At 32.2% G+C, this 20,870-nt stretch overlaps 3 protein-coding genes and 2 long non-coding RNA genes across 5 annotated transcripts; 3 read left to right on the top strand and 2 right to left on the bottom strand.

Annotated features, from left to right (window-relative positions):
• The first annotated feature begins 1,387 nt into the window (after window positions 1-1,387).
• Window positions 1,388-5,215, top strand: LOC137827627 (aluminum-activated malate transporter 12-like). The gene is made up of 6 exons (XM_068633841.1): window positions 1,388-2,341; window positions 2,448-2,588; window positions 2,925-3,197; window positions 3,316-3,437; window positions 3,531-3,674; window positions 4,476-5,215. The coding sequence occupies exons 1-6, from the start codon at window positions 2,047-2,049 to the stop codon at window positions 5,091-5,093; spliced, it is 1,593 nt and encodes a 530-aa protein (XP_068489942.1). The 5' UTR covers window positions 1,388-2,046; the 3' UTR covers window positions 5,094-5,215.
• Window positions 5,216-7,316: 2,101 nt separating this feature from the next.
• LOC137827630 (uncharacterized) lies at window positions 7,317-9,234 on the bottom strand. The gene is made up of 2 exons (XR_011083764.1): window positions 8,749-9,234; window positions 7,317-8,059 (listed from the first exon to the last, which is right to left on the bottom strand). It is a non-coding gene; the product is annotated as an uncharacterized lncRNA (long non-coding RNA).
• Window positions 7,389-8,369, top strand: LOC137827628 (probable glutathione S-transferase). Its single transcript, XM_068633842.1, has 2 exons — window positions 7,389-7,697; window positions 7,783-8,369. Exons 1-2 carry the CDS (start codon window positions 7,389-7,391, stop codon window positions 8,128-8,130), a joined length of 657 nt encoding a protein of 218 aa, XP_068489943.1. The 3' UTR covers window positions 8,131-8,369.
• A 7,478-nt stretch (window positions 9,235-16,712) lies between the features above and the next one.
• Window positions 16,713-17,334, bottom strand: LOC137827588 (uncharacterized). The gene is made up of 3 exons (XR_011083760.1): window positions 17,182-17,334; window positions 17,018-17,119; window positions 16,713-16,933 (listed from the first exon to the last, which is right to left on the bottom strand). It is a non-coding gene; the product is annotated as an uncharacterized lncRNA (long non-coding RNA).
• A 154-nt stretch (window positions 17,335-17,488) lies between these two features.
• Window positions 17,489-20,632, top strand: LOC137827587 (protein ASPARTIC PROTEASE IN GUARD CELL 2-like). Its single transcript, XM_068633788.1, has one exon. It carries the CDS (start codon window positions 19,077-19,079, stop codon window positions 20,502-20,504), a length of 1,428 nt encoding a protein of 475 aa, XP_068489889.1. The 5' UTR covers window positions 17,489-19,076; the 3' UTR covers window positions 20,505-20,632.
• Window positions 20,633-20,870: the final 238 nt, after the last annotated feature.

Genomic DNA, 20,870 nt, shown 5'->3' with positions numbered 1-20,870 from the left:
CAAGAAGTAAAGACAAAATAATAAATCAAATATAATTTTGTCGGACAATCACCTTAAACTAATCAAAGCTTTAGATCTACTTTATCTTCTTTTCACTATTTATACTCTTCCATTTTGTATGGCATTGGTTACCTTCTATAATTACTTTTTTTTTCTTTGTTTTTATTGTGTTCTATTTTTTATATTAAAAAATAGCACCTTATCTGAGTAATTGTAAACAGTTTTTATTATTATATTATTCTTATTTTTATTAAAATAAAATATTTTTACTAGATTTGAAAAGTCATTCCAATGTAACACGAATTTATTAGAAAAATAAAGTCATGTTACACTTTTTGTGTAATCATATTGAACTAAAGTTGTGTTATCTTGACACTTGACTTTATTTTGACATAACAAAAATCGTGTCACTTTAGCATGACTTTCTCAACCTCGTAATATTTTTGAAAAAAATCTTAGGAACAAAGTTGCTCCCATAAAAAAGAAAAATTGACCAAAATGGTGTAATACATATTCAAAATTACACAAATAGACTAATGTAAAAAAAATTATGAAAATAATATTTTTCAGTCAAAATTATAAACGGTGTAGGCAATATTAATTAAATTCATTAATATGTTATCACTCGTGGAAGAAAAAAATTGAATTGAAGTTGCCAGCAAAATTAATAACTTTAATTTAAATAAAATACGTAAAATTTTCAGTACAATTGAATACGGTTGCCAACTTTAATTAAAAATAAAAATAAATGTCTGATTAATGGATTTAATTAATGGTACCTACATATTGACAACTTTATCTCATAAATACCATTAATTTTTTCTTCATTTATAATTTTGAAAATGGATTACACCATTTTTATTTTTTTCAATTTCCCTTAAAAAAAAAAACGTGTTTGTACTAAACTTTTGCCACGATACATTTGAGGTGTTATTTTTTCAACTATGATTTCTGTAGTACAACAAAATGTAACCTAACCCTCTGATTCAGATTCCCAAAATTTAAGAAAGCATTGAGCTTTTAACCACCCACCATGCAAAATGTTCAATTTATACCTTACTTTTGTCAAAGATAAGCAACTTTGCTTCACTTTTGAAGAGTGAGCCAGAACATGATGACAACAAAATCTACCATCAACAACCTATTTCATTATTCTTCACAAGAAACGACAACATATGATTTCACTCCTTTAAATTAGTCACATGCATACATAGGATCACACATGTTCTTGCAACTAAAAAAAGCAGATATCAGCCGTTGTCAATTTTCTAAATTAACCATTATAACACCAAGAATGTTCTGCCATGTGTACGGTCCAATTAGTCCACACAGTTGTATTTTGCAATATACAATGAATATATACAAAACATATTAGGGAAACTTCTTCACAAAAATATTAAATTAGAATTTCTTTGAAAACCATTTTACTTTTTTCTTTCTTTTACAAGTGTTTATGAGAAAATTTATCTTCAATGAGTAAAATGACAGCCAAAAAAATCTATCTGATATTATTTTGTATTACTCTTTCCATCGCAATTCTTCTGTAATGCTTTTAATTATGAGTAAAAATTACTGTGTGATTAAGGACAATGTAATTCTAGCTAATTATAGCAGACATCTAACAGCATTTTACTATATACAAAAAAATTGTTAATAATGTGTCAGAAATTTGCTGTGATGACATGGTTATGAACCCTGTAACAATTTCTGATATTAAAGAATGAGTTGTTGAAATTTAATTGTTATATTAGCTTCTGGTCACCAACATGATAACAATCAACTTGTGTGAGGTTGGTTTTCTCCACTGAACATTGACATTAAGTACCTAAGAACGCAACCAACTTCTATTTCCCTTTCATAAACACATTGGATTGCACCTGCAAAACGGCTTGAACTATTTGTATCCAATGCATAATTAGTCTCCATCATTAAGAGGGAAGCTGAAAAAGTTTTCTCACATGTTCCTTGTCAATGTGTGAAAGCTTTTAAGCTACCCTTGATCATAGCTGAAACATTAATGATCCTTCTGCTGAGAAATTAAAGCTGATGCAGGATTTGAAGGTTTCTATGGCTGAAACTGATATTTGTAGTGACAGATGCTCTTGGAAAATGAGGTATGTTTGCTTTGCTGATAAGGTGAAAAGATTTCCTGGTTTGGCCTGGAGAGCAACATGGAAGGTTGGCAAAGAGAATCCAAGAAGGGTGGTGCATGCTTTCAAAGTTGGCATGGCTTTAACGCTAGTTTCTTTGTTGTTTCTGATGGAGCCATTGTTCAAAGGGATAGGGAAAAATGCTATATGGGCTGTGATGACAGTGGTTGTGGTGATGGAGTTTACAGTAGGTAAGGCTATCTCAATGACATTGTTTTGTTTCTGAATCACAGAAATCAGTCAATAGGTGTTGAATGATCCCTTTTTTTTCATCTTTTGATTTTCCTCTGATTTCAGGGGCAACATTATGCAAAGGACTAAATAGAGGATTGGGGACTGTGCTAGCAGGATCATTGGCCTTTTTCATTGAATATGTTGCAGATTTCCCTGGTCAAATTTTTCGAGCAGTTTTCATTGGTGTTGCAGTTTTTATGTTAGGTAAGCATTTAATCTATTATGTCATGCAAGAAACTTTCCTCAGCATAAATATAATTTGAAAGGCTTTTGGAGAATTACCAAAATAGAGACTCTATAGCTTTTCTGAAATCTGCTGTTTCTTCTCCATATACACAGAAGTGTGTATTTGTTGAAAGTTTAGAGAAACTCAATTGATATTGTAAAACTTGAGACTATCATACAAAGTTGAAACACTTAGAGTCACATGACAAACCCCTTAAAATTACAGTTCAAGTTCTTGGCCAATGTTTGTCATTTTCAGTGTCCTATAAAGCAAATAACTAGTAATAAAGTTTACCAAATGTTTTTGCTTGGCAGGAGCAATGACCACTTATGTGAGGTTCATTCCCTTTATCAAGAAGAATTATGACTATGGTGTTCTGATCTTTCTCCTCACCTTTAATTTGATAACTGTATCAAGCTACCGCATGGACAATGTTTGGAGCATTGCAAAAGATCGCATATCCACCATTGCCATAGGCTGTGCCATATGCCTTGTGATGAGCATATTGGTGTTTCCAAACTGGTCAGGGGAAGAACTCCACAACAACACCATATCAAAGTTTGAAGGCTTGGCAAACTCTATACAAGGTAATTAAAATGAAATTTAAGATGCAACTTACTCACTTACCTTGAACAAAAACACTTAAAGTTTGTGCAAAACAAAGAACTGATGAAGATTATCATTGATGGTTGAACAATCATGCAGTCTGTGTCAAGGAATATTTTTATGATTCTGCAAAATCACCATGTCAACATGATTCATCTAAGGATCCTATTTATGAAGGTTACAAGGCTGTTTTAGATTCCAAAACAACCGATGAAACACTGGTAACTCAGTGACTCTTTCCAACTATGTGAAACATGTCAGAAATTAATGATTAGTGATAGAAGTTCATGTGTGAATTGTTGTGTGGAAAACAGGCCCTGCAAGCAAGCTGGGAACCAAGATACTCAAGATATTGCCACAGAATCCCATGGCATCAATATGCAAGAGTTGGAGCTGCTCTTCGCTATTTCAGTTACACTGTTGTTGCACTACATGGATGTCTGCAATCTGAAATTCAGGTACTCAGTCAAATCATCTAGAAAGAAAAAACTTAGGAAAACGAGTTTGTATAATGCCAAAATTACTTAACTGTTCTATTGACTAAACTTTCAATCCAAAAGATTATTCCTCAAAAACTTAAATATATCTTGAAAGCATCCTTAACCCTGTTGTTCCAAGCATCATGGCATTTTAGAGGGCTATGAAACTTCTAAGAAAAACTTGTATCAGATCTGAGTTTCTTGGTGATGCAAGTTGAGATAACTGCATTTTTAATATTTGGTTATCTTTCGTTTAACTCCAAGTTAATTAAATCATACTAGTAATGATTGAGACAAATCTTTTCAAGTTAAAACAGCTTACTATTTGATATAGGCAATTATGCCAACTCATGTTTTCTTTCCCTAAAAAATTGCTTCTATTATCTCCATCATTCAACTACTGAACCTGGATTATCTGTCATGTCATTGATGGCACATGGATAACAATCACCTGAAATAGCAATCATTGATTAAAATTAAGGATCTAAATGATATTCAAGGCCTTTTTATCTGACACTTAAGCATGAAATGACTAAACATTATTCTCTTAGCCAGTATCTCGAAAACTCCTCAATATAAAAAAATAAATTCTCATATCCTACATCAACTAGAGATTATAGCATTACATTTAATAGTTTATAAATGGGTGGTTCCACTTCTTATTATGATATCAGAACCTAACAAAAGTTTATTCGACTTATTAGATATTATGTTGTTTATTGAGATTTGATGCTTATGAACATAATCTTGTTATTCATTTATTAACATCTCCTTCATCAGACACCAAAATCAATTCGTGCACTGTACAAAGACTCTTGCATCAGACTTGGAGAGGAAGTGTCGAAAGTATTAAGGGAACTGTCCAACAGCATAAGGAACAAACGTCAATTCTCCCCTGAAAAACTTTCCAACAACCTCAAAAAAGCATTAGAAGACCTCGACAATGCCTTGAAATCTCAACCACAACTTGTACTAGGCTCGAGGAATGGTCGAACAAAAAACACCCCAGTTCAAGCAGCTCCACAGCCTGACCAAAAGCTTGAAGAAGACAGCAGAAGCTCATTACCAAGTGTTAAGAACATTGAGTCTTCTCCCTCGCGTGGATGCAAATCCAGAGAGCACTCTCGTGAACTTCCAAAGAAGGTTTTAAGGCCACAGCTGAGTATGACTGCCATAGTAAGCCTTGATTTCTCAGAAGCATTACCCTTTGCAGCTTTCACTTCTTTGCTTGTGGAGATGGTGGCTAAACTCGATCGTGTCATGGATGAAGTTGATGACTTGGGCAGAATGGCACATTTTAGAGAGTTCATAGATGATGATGCTGAGATTGTTGTGACTTGTGAGAAACCAAAGACCAATATACCTCAGAATGGCTTGCCTTCTAGTGGAACAGAGTAGTTAGAAGATTCTTCATCTCAATTTTGAAAATACTTAACTAAGTTTTGAGCCTATTGTAAATTTGGAGATTTAAATTTTTATATTTTTTAATTGATTTAAATTATATCATTATTAACATAAAACGACGTGAAATCAATGATAGAAGAGTATATAAATTGTTATTGACCTTTATTCCTGAACAATGTGAAACTATATTTGATGATAAAAAACAAATATGATATGATATCTATAAGAGTATTGAAAATTTATTGTCTCTTTTACCTCATCTTCAAGATTGTCAATTGTCAACTGAATTTCAACTAAATTTTAATACAAGTTCTTTAATGAGATTTTTTTAGATGAGTGAAAACAAAAGAAAATAGATTATGTGAATTATAATGGTTAAACAAAGGGAAGTGAAATGAATGTGAAACTAAAAAGAGGTGAACTGAACTAAAAATATATTTTAGTAATATAAGATTCATAATTTTTGGATGTTTTACAATTCTAAATAAATACGTTTATTGAGTATTTTTAAAATATATTCTGAATTTTATAATATGAAATGTATTTTTTTTTGTAAAGAAACACGTTCTTGAGATATAGAAATATGGAATGTATTTTTGTAAAGAAAGGCATTCTTGAGAATATAAGATCTGAAAGATATTTTTGGATTTTTATTCTATAATTTTTTAGTTTTTCCAAATAATTTATTTTAAAATAATAGAATAAGAGCTATTTTTTTGGTATTGTAGGAAGAAACAGCCCACAATATTCTACAAACTTTTATTTAGTCACTGTAAAATAAGTTTGCATTGAGGCCCATACATGACATGAAAATTGGATCCTATACTTTTGTTATTAAGTAGAACAATTCTCTATTTTTGTAACTTTTTATTTGTCCCATTAAAAAATGTGATTACATCCTAAAAGTAGACAAAAATGAGCTTTCCAACCATATAACTTAACATAATTATTAATTTCATATTCTAATTTTAATTTTTAATATTTTGACAAAAAGAGAATGGTGATTTGTTTTGGATTTGGAAATTAGGGCTTAAAAGATAACTTTGTTGGGAATTGACAGAAAATATACTCTTTTTTTAAATATCATTGTTAATTTAACTTCAGAAAATGTCCAACTGTATATAGGTTTTGGTAAGATTTAGAAAAATGCTATTCTTTGAACCAATGTCACTTTAGAGTCTAAATTATCTTACTGATCCTCTTTGTATTTTTTTTTTTAATTTCTAGAACATTGACATACCATTCTAGATAACAGACAAAATATTTGACATTACATACAAATATTTTATTTTAAAAGTCCTATACTAATTCTAGTATGAATCCATATTTCAAGGAGATTAAGCTTTCAAATATTTTTTTCTTCTGTAAAAGTTAATTTTTTTTTTTATTAGATAACAGACTTTTATAGATATTGTGAGTTAAAACCCACTCCTTACCAAAAAGTTAAATCACCTCTATTCTTTTCTATGAGACTTCCCAAACAAAAATTGATATCCCAAACAAACAAAGTTTGATATTAATACGCAACTCAAACATTGGGTAGAACAGGAGACACGAGAATTCCAAAGAGTTTGATTTTAATACGCAACTGAATGAATGGAAGACGAGAAATTCAAAGAAGAAAGTCTGAAAAAATCTAAAATTAATAAAGGGGGAATTATTTTGTGACACTTGCACAAATTTTACTCAAAATGCAGACCACTAACTAGAATCTAGAACACTGAAAAGGACAAAAAGAATTTTTTTCCAACGGACTGAAATCATTCTCTTGTACTACTCGAAACTTAAATGTTTAAGTGAGTTCTCGATATTTAGTTTTTGGTGTTATAGTATGGAATGATGACATTTAGTTTTTGGTGTTATAGTATGGAATGATGACATGATATTCTAAGTGAGTTTTTGATATTTGATTCTCGATGTTATTAGTACAGAATGATAATATATCTTATTTTTAACATCGATCTTATTAGGAGTGTATCCCTTAATGTTTAATCATTAAATAGTTTTATTAATCTTTTGTTTAGACATAATGAATTTAGTCGTGTCGGTCGGTCTAATCGAGATTTCTGACTGGAACACGGATGCGACCGGTGAAAATATATTATAAATATATTTCAAAAGAATAACCCACATATAATATTAATATTTTGATTTTTAAATGATGAAAATTGAGGAGTTGTGGGGGTAGAAAGAATTGGAATCAGCTCCTTCCTTGACTGAGTCCAAGACAAGAGAATCACAATGTTATTGTTATCATAAGGTTCCAAGTGGCTTTGGAAAAAAGCAGCAATGGGAGATGTTAAGGTGCTTGGGTTTTGGTCTAGCCCTTTCGTTCACAGGGTGATATGGGCTCTCAAATTGAAGGCCATTAGTTACGAGTACATAGAAGTTGACAGACACAACAAAAGTGATCTTCTTCTGCAATCCAACCCAGTTTACAAGAAAGTCCCAGTGCTCATCCATGGCGGCAAAGCCATTGCAGAGTCCATGGTCATCCTTCAATACATCGAAGACACATGGCCACACAACCCATTGCTGCCAAAAGACAACCATCAGAAAGCCTTAGCTCGGTTCTGGATCAAATTTGGAGAAGATTCGGTATTCTTATTTCGTTTCTATTACTCATTGCATCAATTTTTTCCTTTAATATTCTCAAACTGGTGGTGTTGGTTTGATTTTGTAGATCGGCTCCATCACTGATTTGTTTCTCCGACCCTACAAAGATGAAGAAGAAAGAGCAGGTGCATGGAAAAGGGCACAAGAAACTGTGACAGTGATCGAAGAACAAGGTCTGGGGGACAAGAAATTCTTCGGAGGCGACAACATTGGAATGGTGGACATAGCATATGGATGCCTGAGCCATTGGTTGGAAGGACTGGAGGAAATTGTTGGGATGAAATTGATTGAGCCCAACAAGTTTCCTCAGTTGCATGCTTGGACTCAAAACTTCAAACAAGTTCCTGTCATCAAAGAAAACCTTCCAGATTATGGGAAACTGTTGATACATCTTCAATGGCGCAGGCAGCAATAAGTTAAACAGTAGCAGAACAAAGGTAGTGGAACTGTGGTTATAGCCTACCATGTGTTTGAACTTGAGAAATTTCAGTGAAAGTTAAATAATGTGCTGAAGTTATTATCTTTTTATTTAACGTGGTTCTACCATCTTTGATTATCCTAAAAGTTTTTCAAAATCATGTTTCGTATCTATTCATATCATGTTTAAAGATTTTACAGACTATACAATATTTATGGTAATTAACTATTTGGTTATATCACTTAATCATTGAACAATTTTTAGATTATTATTACTTGTTAAGATTTGACATCAATGTCACCCATCTAACACTTTTTTTCTTTTTTTTTTCATTGTTTTTTCCGTCAAATAAATGTATCAACTACTTAAGAAGTTCATCATATTTTTCCATGAAAGCAACCATTGGAAATTAATAACCTCCATAGATAAAAATGTTAATTATGAACAGTCTACATAATAATCAATAACTTTTAAAGTTACTATACAAATAAATATATAATTCAATATGATAATTAATCTTTTTTTAGATTATTATATGACTGAAAATTTTAATTATCAAATAAATTCTGAAATCAACATAATAATCAATCATTTTAGAAATTGACCAAATCTTACATATGTTTACCCTTGGAGTGATTTTTCTCAATCACTAAAGCTTCCATTAGCTTCTCTCCGGAAAGCAATTTTGCCATTATCTACAGAGAAGACAGAGATACACTTCGGCAATTTCTTCGCCGGTACTTTGCAACCCACGCGGAAGAACGAACAGTGTGATGAGACTTAGAAGTTGCCAAAATCACCGCGAAAACGCCAAACGCCTTGGCCTCTTGCACCAGAACCTTGAGCCACCGCGACACACTTTAAGCCTTGAACCAACCTGTTTTAGGTTGCAGAAGACTTCATAAACGGCGAGAACAGAGTCGAAAATCTTCGCAACAGATAACAGCGATGTCGCCGGTTTCTGCAATTTGCGGCTGCGATGATCTAATTTTACTCTGACAATGAGCTTCCGGCCACCAGCTCCGTCGCCGATTAGTTTCATCGGAAGAGTGACTTTGTTATATCCTCTTTTCCGTGCCCTTTCTCTCTTTTTTTATTGCAACCATCTTTTGTAGTTTAAAACTGGAAATTTTTTTGTTACTCTAATCATGGGCTGGGCCTTAAGGAGTAGCCCAACAAAGTGGTAGAAACTGTAAAACCCAGTCCGCGAGTATTTGTGAGGGCTTCTTCTTCCTGCACCCCTACGTTTTTCTTCCTGCACCCTCACAATTTTAAAAATTCCAAAAATGGCCTTCACCTTTTATTTGGAAAAGGACACCATGGTGGAGTGTGCTACGGATTCATCAATCTGGAAGTGTGCTGAAACATGTGTATCAAAACACGTGCTGAAACATATATATCAAAACACGATGACACTTTTAAAATTAAAATGAATGTATAGATAGATAGTGTTGTAAAAAGAACCGTTGTCTATTTAAATCATAGAGGTAATGTTGTCTATTTAAACTCCACCACAGTGTCATTTTTCAAATAAAAGATCAAGGTCAAATTTGAGATTTTATTAGTTGTGGGGGTGTAAGAAGAAAAACGTAGAGGTGCAGGAAGAAGAAGTCAAACCCAAACCCAGTCTGTGGCATTTGTGAGTGGGTGAGATGTGGGCTAGACGTGAACAGAAAGTGGATAGATGACAGAAGAAACAACAGTAAGCAGTAAGAACATAGAATAAAAACTCTTTATTTTTTCAAAAGAGACAAATTATTAGTTAAGTATTTTGGCCTAATTTACAAGAAAAAAAAGTATTTTCACCAACCATGACACCAGTTAAAAAAAAAAATTTAATATAATTTTTAAAAAATTACAAAAATAAAGATCTCTCCACTTTATTTATCAAACTATTTTTTTTACTAATTTTGAGGAATCTGACATGTGAATAATGTATAATTCTAACATCTACCATAAGTATATCAATCTAATTTCATATTAGGTTTGTAGAATTCTATCTCTACTGGGTCGATGTGGGATCGAATAACACACCCCCTCATGTCAAGACTGTCAACTCGTGCGTGAGACTATATATATTCTGGGTGATCCGATAGCGGATAGCACGATAGGCACAACACAAACACTCGCTAGGATTGAAACTTTAAGTTTAACTCAATCCCATAAAACCGGCTCATGAAATTGAGGTTTGCACCCACTTATATACAATGAAAGGTTCTAATCTCAAGTCGATGTGAGATCTCCAACATTAAAAATAATAATATTGGTAATATATGTTGATGATTAGATAATATTTTACAAAAAGTTTTCACGTAAAATTAGTATAAAATTATGTGTTTTTACATTAGAGAAAAGAATTTTATATTATATTATATTATATATATATATATATATATATATATATATATATATTTCAGACAAAATATCGTTAAAACCATCATTGTTAAAAAGGTCGCTGATCTACCAACAACGAAGAAAAAAAAGTTAATAGCACATTTTTAGCATTTTTTAATAATTTCTTGTCGTTAATTACAATTAGTTAAAGTCACCAACTATATTATCATCAAAATGCGAAATAGGACTCATTTAATTTTTATTTTGGCTTGGAGATAGAAAGTGAAAAAAATATGAAATCGTTTGAATTAGATGAAAATAAGTAAAAAGTAAAATAAATTTATTTATTATCCATAAATTTGATTTTCTTTATTTATTATTATAATAATTAAAACTTAATATTTTATTATTTATGGTATAATTATAAAAGATATATAATAACTATATACCATAAATATAAATAAACAATATAATATAAGTATACGTAAATACGATCTGTAACATAAATCCAAATAAACAATGTAATATAAATATACGTAAATTTACACATAAGTACAATCGATTTTTCAAAATATTAATAAAATATGTAAAACATAATTTTAATGTAAATTCTTTATTTTGTATAGAAAATTATGGTTTACTTTTTTTTCTTTTAATTTTTTTATTTCAAATTTTAAAACCAAATAAGGAGAAATATGTTTTAATGAGATTTTTTTTCTGCGTTTTTAATCTCTACAAATACAACATAACATTAGTATCATTTATTTATAATCTGATTATTTAGAAGACATGTATACTCATTATTTTCAGATTTTGAATTGCAAATAGTGTCTTAATTTTCTTATATGAAATATTTAAACTGTGTTGAAAATTCCACAACGACTAGAGATTAGAGTCTTTCACAATATATAAGTGGGTGCAAACCTCACCTCACTGGTGTCGAATAACTTTCATCCTTACGTTATTTCTCAAAATAAAAAATCTTGATAAAATTGATTATTTTATTTATTTATTTTCATGTAAACTTTTAGGAAGTTTAAAAGAAAAGTAAAATAAAGTAATAATATCTTGATGAAAAAAGTTAAATTAGTTGTATGTAAGCATGCACCAAGTGAAGTTCTCCAACTAATGCTTGAGATAGAGCATGGTGGGTGGAAAAAGGAGAAGAAAAAAATATTGTTGGTTCTTTTAAAATATAAGATGAACTTTTAGGTACTAATAATGTCTCAATTATTAACAACTCGTGCATCTCCTTCTACACTTCTACAACTCAACTATTATTTTTGTATTGTGTTTGTGACAATCCCACTATTATCTCACATTTTTCAACAATATCTTTCTTGGTTGGTCTTGTCGTATTAATAACCATTATTCCTACGTTAATTCACCATATCATCACACCAAAATCTTACAAATTTTAATTATGAGAAGTGGAAACATGTCTATTTGTTTTTTTAGGACTTTATGTCTTAATCCAATACGAATTAATCACCATTAAATGCCAATGGTTTCCGTCTTTTATTCTTTTTTTCGTGTCACTTGTATTTTCAACATAATAATGATGGTATCTACCACATTATTTTTCAAAAAAATATAAACTTAATATGAGTGATTTAAGCAATTTTCCATAACTTCAAAAAATTATTTATGTTTATAAGGGTTTTGTTCCTACTAGGGAAATGAGACCTAGAGAACTATTGAAGTTTTCTTCTCCTTCCTTCGATCGGTCAGGTTACTAGGCGATGAGCTGGGAGTCCTCTCGTCCTCTTGCTTCTCCTTTGGCACTCGGTCTCGGGTGAACACCGAATGGTGGGGTACCTGCGAAGGCACTCCGACGCTCAAGTCAATAAAGCGGGTGGTTAGCTCTCAGGTAGGTGAACAATAATAAATGACATACCTTACTCTTTGGGATGCGTGCTATTTATATTATTCTAGTGGACCTACCTTGTTAGGCCCGTTTATCGGAGTGAATATTGCTTAGGATTGTATTACCTAATTCTTAATGATGGATTAAATTTACTGATCTTGATTTGAGTGTTAATGGTGATAAGGGTCGGCCGTCGGCCAAGTTCCCCTGGTATGGGTCGGCCATCGGCCAGATTTCCTTGGTCTCGATCGTCTCGGCCAAGTCTTCTAAGGTCTCGGCCAGGTAGACTTTCGGCCTCGTCATCTCGGTCAAATCTCTTAAGTCTCGGTCAGGTTCTCCTGGTCTCGGTCAGGTAGAACAGTTCTCGGGCAGCGAGGTGGGTCTCGGCCTCGCCCATACCGGTACAGGTTCCTTCTAAAGTAATTTTGTTATCTTCTGCTTTCGGCCTTCAGGTTTTGTAGTTTTTCAGCCAATCCTTCCGCTTTCTACCGAATGATTGTGGAAGGAACCTGCAAAGATAATTTGACGCTTAAGTTAGTCCGAGTAGAATTTGCACGTGTGAAAGTAAAAAGTTACTTGTGTCATTTGATTGTCTCTATTATTATACATTTTAATTGGATTCTTGTTGTCATGGATCATCCGCTCGTAAGATCCAAAAGGGAGTTCAAATACACCTTAATCATATTTTGCAGATAAACTAACTTAATATTAATTAAATTACATTTTAAGAATTATGTTTGAATTTAAGTAAACCAAAATATGTAGTGAATCAGTACATTATTATTATAAATAATTATATATATATATAACTTATTATTATTGTCTAATATACAATTTAAAGACTTTAAACCTAAAATTTAAAAAATCATGATAGACATGTGGAAGATGATTTCTAATATTATTTACTTTATGTTTCACTAATCCTAACCCATATAGTAAGGAAAATTTATAAAAAGAAAAAAAGAAGAGAAAAGTTTGCCCTAAGTTCCTAACCTAGATTGCCTATCACTCCAATCAATATTAGCTGCCAAATATTGTCATACAAAAGATGAGCTCAGCCGCCATTTTAGGGTTTTTTTAATAATATAAAGTGTGGTAAAGGAAACACTCTACTTTTAAACTAGCAACCCACTTATCAAGAGAAAAGAAAAAAAAAAGTGAAATCAACTTTAATACAATTTTAATCTATATTTTATCATTAATCACGTTAGAAGAACGGTTTAGGCAAAAGAAAAATCACTTTCTCAACCAACATGATATACATTATATAAAATAACTAGTCATTATCTTACAAATAATAGCAAGAAAATATTAAAATAAAATAAAAAATTAGGTCTTGTTAATATGCTATGAAGATATGAGTAGCTAATGTTCTCATAGTTATTGTAATAAAATTATTAGGTAAGAGATAGATGTCATTCAATTGTAATTATATAACTAAGTAGACGTCAGTACATATTACAATTAAATAACGTCAATACATATTATCAAATCTTTTAAAAAATTGAGTTTTGACCGGTTATCCAAAGATCAATCTTATTTTAAGACAATCAATTAAATATAATATATAAGTATTTCTTAATCACAAAATTAAGTCGGTAAATTGTGTCAAACACGAATTCACCTGTGTTTCACCTGCACAGGTAGTCTGTTATTTCTATAAATACATAATTAATAACAATTAATACTTTAATCATCATATACTAAACACTCACAATAATGAATAGAGAAAGCGAAACCAAACTTGTGTAAATGTTTTTTTCTTTCTTTATATGAATTTAGCCTATGAAGAACAATCTTGTATTCATATTCAATATTGTTTTTAATTAGTTTGAAATTAGAGTAGGGTTTAGACCATTAATTTTTTTATTCAGTTTTTTTTAGAACATTATGAAATTGAAGATATAGTTTTGCTGTAAAAAAGATTAACCCATGTTGTCATTTTCCTGCTTGGTCCAAACGCGAAAAGCCACGGACAAAAAAAAAAAGACAATGAAAGTTTTTTTTTTAAAAAAAATTGAAAATTTGAAAAAGAAACCCTTTTATTGCGTTAAATTTTCCTCATAATAATAAAAGTTTTACGAAAAAAAATTTAATTATTATATTTAATCGATTGTTTGAAAATATAATGAATTATGTGTTATTTTTTAAAATAATTCGATTATACATATAAATTATGTTTTAATATATATATATATATAATATGTTTATAATTTTTTATTATTTATTAATATCTTATTAATATATATTTTATACTGTAATAAAATAAATAAAATAAAAATTTAAATTTTGATATTTTGTGAAAATATTTTAATTTATTATTTTAAATATATATTTTTAATATTTTTTAATAGTTTTTTAATTTAAAATTCATTTTAATTTAAAATTCATTTTAATTTATATTTATATTTCTAAAACTTATTTCCTATATTAATTTATTTTTAAATTTTTTATTTTATCATATCAATCAAATCACTTACAATTTTTTCACTCATTTATCTACACTTTTTTTCAATTTATAAAAACTCAATTTTCACTTATTTTTCTTTTTTAAGTCTCCTAAATTTATCATTCAATCCAAACATTGAATAAGTTTTTTTTTTTAAATGGAATCACTAATATATAATTGGATTATGTTTTAAATGTTTAATGACTTTTTCATTTAAAATAGTATCTAATAAATTATAAACTTTTGGTTTAAATATTAAAATTTTCTTGTTTGTATTTGTAAAGTAAGAGAAAACATAAGAAATAGTTTAGTTGTGGTTTTAGATATTTCTTAAAATCATTTGTTTTTTTAAAGATGTTGATAATACTAGGATTAAAGTTTAAGATGTGATCAAATGATAAAATAGATTAATCATATGAAATTATAAAATTTATTTAATCTCTTATAAACACTACACACTTCAATGTTTAAAATAAACAAACAAGATAGAAAACTCTCATATGAATAATAATTAGGAGTATTTAAAGAGGTTTACAAAATATTAGTAGAAAGGTAAAATTAATTCATCTTACCTTAATTCACTTTTCTATCACTTTTCATATATTTTTCTTCTTCTTCTTTTTATATATTGGGGACACTCAACACTACTAATTGTCTCGTAGTTTTTAGGCTTATCTTCTTCCTTTTTCTTCTTCTTTCTCTTCCTTTGGAGTTTTCTTCTCCTATTCTATTACACTAAAAGAAAAATCATTAAATATAATTTTTTTTTTAGAAACAAAAAATAATTAGTTGTTATATTGACTAAATTAGAGATTATTTTATAGACTAATTTTTTATTTGTTTCTAAATTAGTTTTTATTATTGTTAAATAGTTTATAAATTGATATCTAATTAGCTACCAAATTTAAAATCTAAATAATTGGTAGTTAAATCTTTGGTATCTAATTAGATACCAATTTAGAAACTACTAAACAATAATATAAACTAATTTAAAAGAAAAAAAATTTGTAGTCTCTAAAATAATCTGTAATTTAGTTAAAATAACAACAAATTATTTTTTGTCTATAAAATTAGTTTTTATTCAATGATTGATTCTTTTGTAGTGTTATTTTTTATATAATAAGATGAACATTGTGAGACATTAAATGCAACTAATATTCAAGACTATTTATATATTAGCTACTCATCATCCCTTGGTTGTACATTTATTGTTGTCTTCAAGTATATGTAGGTTTGTCTCAATACAACAAAACAATAATTTTGTACTTTTTTTAGGGCTTGCCTTTGATGTGCTTTGCCTTGAGAGTTTAAACTCTAAGGCTTGAGTGTAAAATTGTTGTATATCATTTTTTAAAAACATTTCCTATAAAAAAAATAAAAATAAATCAAGACTTACATAAATATTTACATGTTATTCACCAACAAAGTTTTTGTAAAAAGTAAATATTGAAATAATATTAAAAAATCTAAGTAAACTCTTTGCAAACGACAATAAAAATACTAGGGTTAAATATTTTTTTTTAATGTACTTTCCCGCAAAATTAATTTTCGTCTAAACTTTAGATCTCTTGATTATCTATAGTAAAGAAACTATTGGAATTGGTCACTGCCAGTTTTTTTTTTTACGTGGTAAACAAAATTCAGTGTGGACTAGGATGTTAAAATAATAACCAATTCCAATAGTTTTCTTACTACAACCCAGAAGGTTTAAAGTTTGGACTAAAAACAGAAATCAATTTAACCATAAAAATTATTTTTATAATATATAAGTTTGTTGTTTATTGACTTGACTAAACTTGGTTAAGAGGCAACTAACATGTAGAATAAAGAGTGAGAGATATGGATGTTGTTGAATTGTTGTATTGTTACATAGATGGGCATGCTATGATTGTAGAAGAAAGATGTGCATTATGGTTGTGCACTTTCACTCTTCTCTGTGTCATGTATACAAATATATTGTCCTTTCCCCAACTGCCCTTCACATCACGCGTGCGTGTCCTTTAACAACACACCAACATCACCAACATTTGCTGGAATCATTAGGTATTGCAGAGTCCATGTATCCACTCGCATTTTAGAATTTCCCCACAAAAAAGTGGGAGCCTTTGAAAAGCACAAGGTATGGTTGGATATGGTTGCTTATGATTTTTCTTTCATGCAAACAGATTGTGTGATGAGAACAAAAAATAAAACAAGTTTAAGAATTGATAGGAAGAAATAACTATTGTTCTTACAATTTATTCGAGACTGAATGTCTCATATTCAACACTTCCTGTCTTTTCTTGATTTCGATTGTTCTTCTGGGATGTCTGAGAGGGGTACCTGCAAAATGTAATCTGACGTTCAAGTTAGTAAGATCCACTTAAATGATCTAGTTTAGGATTTGGAATAACATTACCTTTCACCGTGGAGGATCCCCTCTTATTTATACTATTAAGGCGGACCTTGTCCTGTCAGAATGATTAAGATAAGTCCAATGAACATATAATCGAGCTTTGCTGTTTCTAACTGGGATTAATGTTTTTAACATGGGACGTAACGTGAATCCTCTTTTAAGTCGAGAGACCGATAAACCGTGCGCTTTAATCGGGCGGTCTTTCGGTCTCCGCTGACAGGTTGTTGATGATGGACACTAGAATCTCCATGGATTGGCTTACCCTTGGTATAACATGTATTATTTTACTAGCATCACATATGGGTGGGTAAGTTGCTCTTGTTCATGTTCTTTTTCTTTATCATTGTGGCCAAAGAGCCCATTGAAAGTTTCCCATTAAAAAGGCTAACATTATAAAATGGATGCTTCATAGCAGTATTCTCTTTAAAAAATTAGAAGTGTTTCACTTTTGAAGATTCACGCCATTCAAGAAACTTATTGGATATTTGGATTATAGATTGAAAGAGACAGAGAGAGAAAGGAAGAGAGGACTTCATCTTTATTTAAGGTGAAGGCAAAGCTGCAAAGCTGGCGCATATCCTAGTCAATAAAGTGATTAAGATCCCTCTAATTCCCTCTTTGTAAACCCAAACCAGGGAAAACAACAGTGATATTGCATGAATGCATTAAAAAGTGATACATGCATAATACAGAGTCCAACAAATGAATAGGAATCCACAATTTACAAATCATTGATGGAAAAGTTAAGCCTGTGTTCCACAACTAATACTTCCTATTTCTTTCTTCTAATGTCCATCAACACTTTCAACCAACATATAGTGCAATAAAAAAAAACACACCCAACTAAATTTATTGGTACTGTACTATAAATGGAGAAGCTGGTGTTACACCTTTTTACTGTTAGTTTCACTCATGTTGCTTCTTATCATGCAGCTTATTACATAATACTTGGATAGTATGTGTAACTCTGTTTTTCATTTTGCCAATAGATTGAATGACACATAATCTTTTGGGATACTTGACTTCCATTTCATCTGAGATATTAAGTACTTTGTTTTCCTGAAAATGTTTGGAGATAATATTTCTGTGCAATATACATAGCCAAAATTGTTAATGTGTACCTACTCTTCAGTGCCTATGTTTCTGGTCTAACTACGAAATTTCTTGCAACTTTTCTGTATCTAATCAAATTCAATCAGTACCAATTGTCAATGTCCTTCCCTCATCACTTTCTTCCCTACACAACAGTAACACTAATCCTTCTTTTCTCTTCCCATTAAACAGATCATGTTGGCGTGACCCAGAAAAAGGGTCACAGACAAACACGTCTGGTCGCCCCTTTCTTTCCCTCCAAGGGGCCAACCTTTTCTTCAAAACCATGTCACAAGTTAATTTTAGTACTAATAAAGTGACAACAATAACATCAACAGTAAATGGAAGACAACATTCCAATAAAAGTAAACAAATGCTAAACAAGCACACTATAGGTCACTCATTTGGCCATTCAGCACTTCTACTACACACAATGCAGTAGCAGGTAAAGACAAAAATGCACAAAATCAATAGTTAATAACCATGATTTACACTACAAATATCCCTTAAGAAAAATACTATGTGCCATCACCACCAACTACCTTTCCATATTGCTGTAACTCACCATCACATTCCCTCAATGCACCACTCTCAAAGATATATACACCTTTCCACTCAACTCTAAAACTCGTATAAACATTCCAAACACTAAACTACAAAAGCAGAAACTTCTCCTCCTTACAATTATTTCCATAGTAAACCCATTTTCCCTCTACACACCCCAAAAACCCAACCAAATAAATTCCTCCTCGCTCCGCACACAACACAACACATCATACCAACAACAAAAACATCAGCAACACACCATGTTCACAGTTCTGCTTCTCCTCTCACTCCTTCTAACCACCTCCACTTCTCACAGCCTATCATACCCTCATTTCCAACAACTCAACGTAAAACAAACCCTCGCACAAACCAAACTCATTCCAAAGCCAACCTCTACCCCAAAACAACCGTCCCACCAACATCAAACACCCAACGCTGTCACAGACTCATCATCAACAAAATGGAAACTAAAGCTACTCCACAGAGACAAAGTTTCCACCTTTAACACCACCCTCGACCACCAGACCCGATTCAACGCCCGAATAGAGCGAGATGCCAGAAGGGTCGCCGTCCTCCTCCGCCGCCTTGCCGCCGGAAAGCCCACCTTGGACTCGGAGGCATTCGGGTCGGATGTTGTGTCGGGTATGGAGCAAGGAAGCGGAGAGTATTTTGTCAGAATCGGAGTTGGAAGCCCACCTCGGAACCAATACGTGGTCATAGACTCAGGCAGCGACATTATATGGGTCCAATGCGAACCCTGCACCCAATGCTACCGCCAATCCGACCCGGTTTTCAACCCGGCCGATTCCTCCTCCTACGCCGGCGTCTCCTGCGCTTCCACCGTGTGCAGCCACGTGGACAATGCCGGCTGCCACGAGGGACGGTGCCGCTACGAAGTCTCCTACGGAGACGGGTCCTACACAAAAGGAACACTCGCTCTTGAAACACTCACCTTCGGACGAACCCTCATCCGAAACGTGGCAATCGGGTGCGGACACCGCAACCAGGGAATGTTCGTTGGCGCCGCCGGGCTTTTGGGCCTCGGAGGTGGGCCCATGTCCTTCGTGGGCCAGCTCGGAGGCCAAACGGGCGAGGCTTTTAGTTATTGTTTAGTGAGCAGGGGAACCCAATCTTCCGGAATACTCGAATTCGGGCGCGAAGCAATGCCCGTGGGTGCTGCCTGGGTTCCCCTAATCCACAATCTGCGGGCCCAAAGTTTTTACTATGTTGGGCTATTGGGCCTTGGAGTTGGGGGCCTCCGGATACCCATATCCGAAGATGTTTTCAAATTATCCGAAATGGGCGATGGCGGGGTGGTCATGGACACCGGCACCGCTGTGACGCGGCTGCCCACGGCGGCTTATGAGGCTTTCCGGGATGGGTTTATAGCCCAAACCACGAACCTGCCACGGGCTTCTGGAGCATCGATATTTGACACGTGTTATGACCTGTTTGGGTTTGTGTCGGTTCGGGTTCCGACCGTTTCGTTTTACTTTTCGGGTGGGCCTATTTTGACCCTTCCAGCTAGGAACTTTTTGATCCCAGTGGATGATGTGGGAACCTTTTGTTTTGCTTTTGCTCCTTCTCCTTCTGGGCTTTCCATCATCGGTAACATTCAGCAAGAAGGGATTCAGATTTCTGTTGATGGAGCTAATGGTTTTGTGGGATTCGGACCCAATGTTTGTTAGTTAAAGTGTATATCAACCATATGAATTTTGCTAGTCTTAGTGCACATGAATGATCATGTGTTCGTGTTCATTAATTAATTGACTATTGTATTTATAATTAATAATAATATTATTAAGTGTTTTTCGAACGGGTTGAAACAAAAAAACAATTACCTTCTTCCTCGACATTCGGTCGGTTGATCTCCCACTTATTTACTCCTCGTCTATGGAAACTCTAGATTCTGATGGTACCTGCAAACGTTCAAGTGAGATTTTGGTATTTGGCACTCGATGTGTGTATTTAGTATGACGTACCTGATTCTTAGAGTGTCTATTTACATTATTATCATGGATATTTTGTTATTGGATCTGATTAGGGATTTAGAT

This window comes from Phaseolus vulgaris, chromosome 7, assembly GCF_000499845.2.
Source record: "Phaseolus vulgaris cultivar G19833 chromosome 7, P. vulgaris v2.0, whole genome shotgun sequence".
In the NCBI taxonomy this organism is placed as follows: domain Eukaryota; kingdom Viridiplantae; phylum Streptophyta; class Magnoliopsida; order Fabales; family Fabaceae; genus Phaseolus; species Phaseolus vulgaris.
The sequence above is the reverse complement of the archived record's forward strand: the minus strand, read 5'-3'. Positions and strand labels throughout refer to the sequence as shown.